General features: G+C 38.1%; 1 protein-coding gene across 8 annotated transcripts in view; it reads right to left on the bottom strand.

Annotated features, from left to right (window-relative positions):
• The window catches only part of R3HDM1 (R3H domain containing 1), a 199996-nt gene that overhangs the window by 64824 nt on the left and 125757 nt on the right, over window positions 1-9415 (bottom strand). For 4 of the 8 annotated variants that reach the window (XM_008583559.1, XM_008583523.1, XM_008583538.1 and 1 more), the window contains 2 exons: window positions 7196-7297; window positions 4409-4717 (listed from right to left, as the gene is read on the bottom strand). In XM_008583559.1, coding sequence (XP_008581781.1) covers window positions 4409-4717; window positions 7196-7297 — 411 coding nt within the window. The remainder of the gene's footprint in view (window positions 1-4408; window positions 4718-7195; window positions 7298-9415) is intronic. The other 4 variants (XM_008583573.1, XM_008583543.1, XM_008583529.1 and 1 more) reach the window with 3 other exon arrangements.

Below are 9415 nucleotides of genomic sequence, written 5' to 3'. Positions count from 1 at the left end.
TTTGCTATTTCGCTACCGCGGGTTGCGCTCGTGTTGTCTGCCCCGGTCCGGTCGGGGCGCGACACTGTGGGTTGCGATCCGTTGCCGGTCACGAAAAAAGACAAAAAAGGAAAAAAAAAAAAAAAGTTAAACACAGAATTACAACACGATCCAGCAATTCCACTCCTATATATATAACCCCAAAGAACTGAATACAGATACTCAAAAAAAAAAATGCACCTGCATATTTATAACAGCGCTATTTAATATAGCTAAAAGGTGGAAACACCCCGAATTTCTATCGATAGATAAAAAGATAAACTGTAGGGCCGGCCCGGTGGCGCACTGGAGAGTGCGCCGCTTGGGAGTGTGGCGGCACTCCCGCTGAGGGTTCGGATCCCATGTGGTGACCGGTTCCCACTCACTGGCTGAGTGTGGCGCAGGCGCAACACTGAGGATTGCGATCCCGTTGCTGGTCCCTGGTACGGGTGCGACACCAAGGGTTGCGATCCTGTTACCGGCCAGTAAAAAAGACAAAAAGGAAAAAAAAAATGCACCTGCATATTTATAACAGCGCTATTTAATATAGCTAAAAGGTGGAAACACCCCGAATTTCTATCAATAGATTAAAAGATACACTGTAGTGTATGTATATACATATATGCAATGGAATATTACTCATACTTAAACAGGAATGAAGTATTGAGTTACTGAACCTTGAAAACATTATGTTAAGTGAAGAAGCCAGACGCAAAAGGACACTCCATTAATATGAAGTATCCGTAATGGGTAAACCTGTAGAGACAGAATGTAGATTGGTGGTTGCCAGGAGCTGGGAAAAAGGGGAGATGGATAGCAACTGCTTAATGGGTACAAGATTTCACTTTGGGGTGACAAAAGTGTTTTTGAACTAGACAGAAGTAGTGATTGCACAACACTGTGCATGTACCAAATGCCACTGAACTGTTCACAGTAAAACGGCTAATTTTATGTTATGTGAATTTCACTTTAACAAAAAAAAGAAAACAAACGAACTCCAAACAAAAAGCCATATAACAATAAAATGATAGAATACAAATTCTTTTCAAATGCATATGGATAATCACCCAAGAGAGTCTTTGTGCTGAGGTAAACAAACAGATAAGAATCAGCAGATTCCAAAACACTGAAATCTTACAAGTAGGATTAAAATAGACTACGTGGAATTAAATAGAAATTATTAACAATAAGGTATTTAAAAATCCCCCAAGTACTTGGAAATTAAACAACATACTTCTTTTTTTTTTTATCTTCCTTTTTGTCTTTTTTACTGACCGGTAATGGGATCGCAACCCTCGGTGTTGCGTCCACACCGCGCTCAGCCAGTGAGTGGGAACCTGTCCCCCCATGGGATCCGAACCCTTGGCGGGAGCACCGCTGCACTCCCAAGCGGCGCACTCTCCAGTGCGCCACCAGGCCGGCCCTTAAACAACATACTTCTAAAAAAGTCATGGGTCAAAAAAGTCACACACAAAAAGAAAAAATATTTTGAACTAAATGATAAGAAAAACACAACAGATCCAAATTTTCAGATAATACCTAAAACGGTGCTTACAGGAAAATTTTCAGTATTAAAGGAACATTAGAAAAGAAGAAAAATCTAAAATCAATAAACTATGCTTTCACCTTAAGAAGCTAGAAAGAAAAGAGCAAATTAAACCCAAAGTTAAGTGGAAGAAAATAATAATGATAAAAGTAAAAATAGTTCAAATAGAAAATGAAATAATAGAGGAGCTGATGGCAGCCCCCACTGCTCAGGAGCAGGCAAGGAGCACGCCCAAGGCCCTAGGCAGGAGCCGAAGGCAGTCCTCACTTCCCAGAAGCAGGCCAGGAACATACCTGGGGTCCTAGGCAGGAACCAAAGGCAGTACCCTCCCGCCTGGCAGCAGGCAAGAGAGCATGCTAAAAATATCACTTCCGCACGGGTGGCCCACCATAGCAATCACCATGGCCATGGATGCTGCAAAAGCTGCTCACAGCCACAGTAGTAGCCATAACCACTGTGCAGGTGGCCTGCCAGACACTCGAATGCACTGACACGAGAGTCACCAGCAGAGACCAGAAAAAGAAGACGAAGTCTCTCTCCTCAAAGCCCACTCCAGAGGAACAGAAGAAGAAACTGCTCTACCATATGACCAGACATCAATGTAGAGACACAAAAAATATGAAAACCCAAGAAAATATGACCCCACCAAAAGAATACAGTAGTTCTCAAATACTAGACCCTAGAGAGTAGGAAATCCTTGAAATGACTGAAAAGGAATTCCAAGCAACAATGTTAAGGAAACTCACTGAGATGTGAGAAGACTCAGTTAAACAACACAATGAAATGAGGAAAAAAATCCAGGATATGAAGGAAGAAATTTAAAAAGAGAATAATACCTTAAAAAAGAATGTAGCAGAACTCATGGAACTGAAAGATTAATTCAACGAAATAAAAAACACAACTGAGAGCTTAAGCAGCAGGCTAGAACAAGCAGAAGAAAGAATTTCTGATCCTGAAGATAGTCTTTTTGAAATAACCTAGGCAGCCAAAATGGAAAAAAGCATTTTATTTATTTATTTATTTTTAAAAAGATGATCGGTAAGGGGATTTCAACCCTTGCCTTGGTGTTGTCAGCACCACGCTCTCCCAAGTGAGCCAACTGGCCATCCCCATATAGGATCCGAACCTACGGCCTTGGTGTTATCAGCACCGCACTCTCCCAAGTGAGCCACGGGCTGGCCCGGAAAAAAGCATTTTAAAAAATGAGGAAAATCTAAGAGAGCTATTGGATAACCTTAAGATGGTGAATTCTATAAATCATTTAAGAAAGAGAAACATCAATCCTACAAGAACTCCTTCAGAAAATAAAGGAGGAGGGAACAATGCCTAACTCATTTTGAGGGCCAATACCACTATGATACTACAACCAAAGACATTACGAGCAAACTATAGACCAATATCCTTCATGAACATAGATGCAAAAATCCTTAACGAATATTAGCAAATTGAATCCAGCAATATATAAAAAGATGGTGACCATGTGGTGTCTGTTCCAGACATTAAAGGTTAAACACTCAAAAGTTAGTCAACAAACTCACCTTATTAACAGAATAAAGGGGAAAAAAGACATGATTACTTCAATAGATGCAGAAAAAACATTTCAAACATTTCAAAAACACCCATTCATGGTAAAGAGTCACAGCAAACTAGGAGTAGAAGGGAAATTTCTCCCTAATAAAGGGTATGTATAAAAAATCTGCAGATAACATCCCACTTAATGATGAAAGACTGAATGCTTTCCCATAAGATTGGAAACAAGGCAGAGATATATACTTTAAACTTCTATTCAACATTGTACTGGAGCTCCTAGCTAGCATAATGAGGCAAGGAAAAGAAATAAAAGGCATACATATAGGAAAGAATCATGTATGTAGAAAAATCTTGTATGTAGAAAAACCTAAGCAGTCTACAAAAAAAAAAAAAACTTACTAGAATAAATGAATTAAAAAGTCCAGAGTACACAATCTCAATATGTAAAAACTGACTTTATTCCTATATACTAGCAATTAACAAATAGAAAATGAAACTTAAAAACAATCCCCCTTAGAATAGCATCTGAAACCATTAAATACTTAGGGATACACAAGGGTACTTCAAAAAGTTCATGGAAAGATTATTTTTCAATTCTATTTTTCCATGAACTTTTTGAAGTACTTTTCTATTTAATAAAATACATGCAATATCTGTATAATGAAAACTACAGAAAACTGCTTAAAAAAGTTAACGAAGATCTAAGTGAGTGGAGAAAGATAATATCTTCCTGCACTGGAAGAGTCAGTGTTATTAGGGCGTTAAGATGTTACTTCTCCCCAGTCTGATCTATTTCTTATCGAAATGCTATCATTTAATTTTTATAGTGAATTTACACTTCTTATTGTGTTTCTCTTAGGCTAATTAAAAACAAAAAACAAAAAAAACCTCTCAATCAGAAGGAAACTCAGGGCCGAACCCGTGGCTCACTTGGGAGAGTGCGGCGCTGGGAGCGCTGAGGCCGCAGGTTCAGATCCTATACAGGGATGGCTGGTGCGCTCACTGGCTGAGCGCGGTCCAGGCAACACCAAGCCAAGGGTTACAATCCCCTTACCAGTCACAAAAAAAAAAAAAAAAAAAAAAAAACCCTCAAAGGTCACACATAGTTTAACCATCCAACTGAAGCATTTACCTGTCATGTGATTGTCTAGGATGTGCTTGAAAATCTCCAGAGGAGGGAAAATAACTACCACTTGTTTTGTTTATACACTCTCAGAATTCTCTTCATGAGAATTTAAAAATAAGCTTGTCAATGTTAAAACTATCTTAAATGAGAAGCTCCTAAGAGAGAGAAAAGATGAAAAAGCAAAGTACCTGTGGTGAGGGCTGCTGAATATAGCCCTGCTGCTGGAGTACAGGCTGGCTGATAGGATGACCGGAGGCAGAATAGCCAGCAGTAGGGACTGGCTGCCCAGGTGGTAGGGGAGGAGGAGGAGGAGGAGGCGGAGGTGGTGGCGGTGGAGGAGGATGTGGTGGAGGGGCTGCCGTCACGATATAACTAGATTGCTGTGGGGACTGAAGAACAACAGTGGACTGGAACATGGTGGCATGAGGGTCAGAACCATCAGCTGATGGCTGGCGGGCAAGACTCATGTGGCTAAATTGAGACCCAAGGTTATCCTGCTAAAAAAAGGGAAAAGTCAGAAATCAGTAAGCCTTCCATACATAGGTCAAACTAATAAAAAAAACCAAAACTTCATATATTTTCGAATGCGTTGCAGTAGTGTATATTATGGAAATCATATATATCTAAAACAGAAATGATATACTAGAAGAGTAGCTTCAAGAAAATGAGAACTCTAAGGCAGAAAGGCAAGGATATTACAATGCTCTCATAAATTATTTATAAAATATTTAATGGAAATGTATAGCATGCAGAAAAGAGTGGGTTACAACAACATTTCAAAGTAAAAAATCAAAAGATATTTGTTTAAATGAAGATAAAGGCACACTGGATGTAGAAGTAAAATTGGACATTTTTATATTACACTATTAACATTTTTTTTTCCTTTTTGTCTTTTTTTCGTGTCCGGCAATGGATCGCAACCCTCAGTGTCGCGCCCATACCGGACCGGGACCGGCAACGGGATCACAACCCTCGGTGTTGCTCCCACACCTCACTCAGCCAGTGAGCGGGAACCGGTCTGTATGTGGGATCCGAACCCTCGGCGGGAGTGCCACTGCGCTCCCAAGTGGCGCACTGTAGCAGTGCGCCACCGGGCCAGCCCTACACTATTAACATTTTCTGAAAGGACTTCAAAGACCAGGTAATGAGCAAGGTACTAATTACTCTGTACTTTACACTATCTCCCCTCTTCCTAGAAGGCAAGATTCAAGTTCTATGTATCTTTGTATCCCCAGCAATCAAAATTACTTATAGAAATTAAATATATAAAATCCAACCACCCAGTTCTTTAATTTCTTAAAAATAATTTGGCCATAAATTCTATTCTTTCTTAGTGTTTTCCAGTCTGTTCCTCAAGTCAGATGTTAGACAAATGTAATCCAAATGACAGTTTTCTACTGCTTTTGCTATTTGGTGAGCAACCAATGGTGCTCAGACAAGATAGGGGTTATGATTTACATGCCATCTGACAAACATACATTACTCAACAGCATAAGAACCAGCTCCTACAAGTCTAGAAAAATATCACTAAAATGACAATATGGGGATAAAATGAAGTTCTTTTGCTCCCAAGAAGACACAGATTGGCAACAATATATACCACATTTTGTTAAGAGGTCAATATTGAAAAAAAGTGACTTTGAAAATTGTGGCAACTGAGTTGTCAGATCAAAATTGACATATCTGCAGTCTAGAGTCTGCTGGTTTTTGCAAAGCAAATTTTGACTATGGAGAAGATAAAGGACTGAAAAGGGGGAACCTGATTTAACGATTAAAAATACATGGTTTTACTCTTCCCAAATGGTCACTTTGATGTACTCTAGCACTATTAGCCCAATTCAATGAATGACTTCAAAAGGAAAAAATATACCTACTAGCTGTAATATTTTTAAAAGAGATACCATAACTATACACCATTGTCAGAGTGACCTTGCAAAAAAGCCATTTTCTTATTCCAATGAAAATAACATTTTCCAAAACATTTTTCAGGCTTTTCTTGTTATTCTTTTCTATTATTGTCAACCTTCTCAATGATGGCAAAATTTCATTTTTCAGACTAGAATTGATTTTTTAAAAATCATTCACAGCCAAGGCTGGTAAATAAGGTTGCCCCAGCTCAAGACAAAAACACCCTTAGTAATACAAAATGTTTCTAAAAAGTGTTGAGAATGATTTTCAGATATACTTTGTAATCAGACTTGGAAAGCAATTTTAAAATGTGATGGCTATATAGTCTGAAAAATAATAGTATCACTGGGAAAAATATATAGGCCGTTAGGAAAATTCATTTTCAGAAAAGGAAAGTAGCATTCATCAAATACCTACTTCATGCTAGGCACTATGCAGAAGGTACTTATAGATTACTATATTACAGACTTAGTAACTATGGAAGGTTACACAACTGACGCATGGTAGTGTAAGATCTTACTGAGAGGTATAACTTGGGGCATACACTGAATTAAAGGAGGTATCACTATTTTATTGTTACAGATTAAATATCTAGATATCTTCTTTGGAAATATACTGACGAGGAAGTCCTCTGTAACTGTAAGCTACAATTCACCATAAAAACTGATACTGAGACTACTGGACCTTCAGTGTTGGGGAGAGAACAGAAAGCCTAAACACAGATGAAAGCTGCCATCCGAGGATTGCAGAGGTCCTGCACTGACCTCGATGAGAAAAGTAGTTAAAATACCTGAGGACTAGAATAGTCAACCTGAAAATTAATTTATCATGAAAAAGTTGGGAAAGATTAGGGTTTAAACAATCACTGTAATAAACCTTTATGACCAAAATTTTATGGAAGAGAATAACTTGTTTTTAACATGGATCAGAAACACTTTTTATTCGCTACATATGCATCCCTGACTTTAAAAAATCAAAAAAGATCATGTAACATTAATCATACTCTTGACCATTCATCACACATCCATCCACAGAAACAATGCAGGAGGTGAATAGAGATATAGTACCACGGAGTATTGCTGGGTGGGTGAGACTGGCAGGAGCGGGGATGGGTAAGGGGCTGTAGAGTACTGAACAGGCTGTGAAGAGGACTGCAGAGGACGAACAGGCTAAAGAATAACAGGTTGGCAAACAATGTTAATGTCAGAATAAAATGTTAGAAGAATTACATAAAATGGAAATTAACACTTCTTTTGGCAATAGCTTTAACTACATTTATAAAGCCATTTAAAATAAAGCAATATAGGAAACAACAGTAATAAATGAAGAAACTCTACACAATAAAACATTTGAGAACACACCTATGCCAAAATTTATTACATAATTAGAATAATAATTTTTTGTGATAAAAATACTTATTACAGATTGAATAGGTAATTAGGCATTTCAAATCCTATTATCTAACCAAAACCCTTGGGTTAAGTCAGTAAAAGCAAAACTGCTTATTCTTATTTCCTGGTTTTATGAAGGAGCTGCCTTATTTAGCTATATGACACTAATTATAAATGAAAAACTTCATTCACTCTTATTATTGGACAGTAATAACTTACACAGTATATATACCTATTACCCTATTTGAAAAGGCATAATTAAATACTCTTTTGGGGCTAAAGTTCTCTTATACTTTAGCAATTTTATAAGAAAAATGTACTGTGGGTACCATTAGGAATAACAGCCTAAGGAACAACACATATAGACATATAGACACATGCACACACACAAACACATCTCTTTTATATAAAAGAGATAAATACTTTCCTTGTAACTAGATACATTTTTACTAAGAGAATACATGTTATGAACTGAGAAACTCGTTATTTGAAAACTTTGGCCACTAATGAAATACTCTTGTGCTTGAGGGAAAAAAAGTTTTTGTTTCCTGGGGGCACTCAAAAATAGATGTTCTAAAAAATGAAAAATGTTTGGGCCGGCCCGGTGGCGCACTGCTACAGTGCGCCGCTTGGGAGTGGGGCGGCGCTCCCGCCGAGGGTTCGGATCCCACATACAGACCGGTTCCCGCTCACTGGCTGAGTGAGGTGCGGGCGCAGCACCGAGGGTTGCGATCCCGTTGCCGGTCCCGGTCCGGTATGGGCGTGACACTGAGGGTTGCGATCTGTTGCCGGACACGAAAAAACACAAAAAGGAAAAAAATAAAAAAATTAAAAAATTTTAAAAAAAAATGAAAAATGTTTTAATCATCTCTAAATCTTTAGAATACAGGTGCCCATCTATAAGCTAACACTGGCATCTGACTTAATTTCCTAATCTTGTACAGTTCTAATCTTTATAGAGTTTATCACAAAGGGCTCTATTATATTGGCTTAAAGATTATCATAATCCACTCCATAGATGGCGATCAGACTAAGTAAGCAACTTGCAGACAGCCATGTAAGCAAGTAGATGAGGAATCTAGGTAATCCTATCTAATAAAAACTCTTACTTCTGGTTAAAATGTATATTCATAAATTTCCCTCTGGACAATATCTCCAAAGAGAATACTTTAAAAATGCAAGAGAGATAAAAAATAAACAAACAAAAAAAGCCAAAAAAAAATTGCAAGATAAACTAATGGAATTTTGCTGAGGGAATAATCTCAATGAGGAGAAATTCTCATGACAACCAAGATGTGTAATAACGAGTTGCACTTTTACCACAAAAACACAATGGTTTCTAAAAAATGAATGGCTTAGTTTAGCTTAAAATCCAGCAAAAAATCTAGAATTAAAGCAAAAGCACTAAAAAAAGTAAAAGCTGACTATGGAATAGCCTCTGGTTCCTCACAGACCTCTTGACCAGAAATAAGCAAGCTTCCTAATTGATGACAGCACATATTACACTAAATGAGGTGCAGTAGCTTTAGAACTTCCAAGTATGGGCTATTCGATGTATTATTAAGTCAGATAACTATTAAGACATAACTTTCTTCTAGACAACTTGACCTTCTATGTAAGTGTCAGATGAAACAAAAGCTTTAGTTTGTTGGGGATAAAAGAAAGAGTACTATGAGCACCAAGGTTATATATCAATGCCCCTCAGAATGTCAAATGGTAATGAAAAAACTATGGGCTAGAAGACTGACTAATCAAAGTGAAATTCTTTTTTTTATTTTTCCTTTTTGTCTTTTTTCGTGTCCGGCCACGGGATCGCAACCCTCAGTGTCGCACCCGCACCTCGCTCAGCCAGTGAGCGGGAACCGGTCTGTATGTGGGATCCGAACCCTCGGCGGG

This window comes from Galeopterus variegatus, unplaced genomic scaffold, assembly GCF_000696425.1.
Source record: "Galeopterus variegatus unplaced genomic scaffold, G_variegatus-3.0.2 Scaffold98, whole genome shotgun sequence".
NCBI classification, from domain to species: Eukaryota; Metazoa; Chordata; class Mammalia; order Dermoptera; family Cynocephalidae; genus Galeopterus; species Galeopterus variegatus.
The sequence above is the reverse complement of the archived record's forward strand: the minus strand, read 5'-3'. Positions and strand labels throughout refer to the sequence as shown.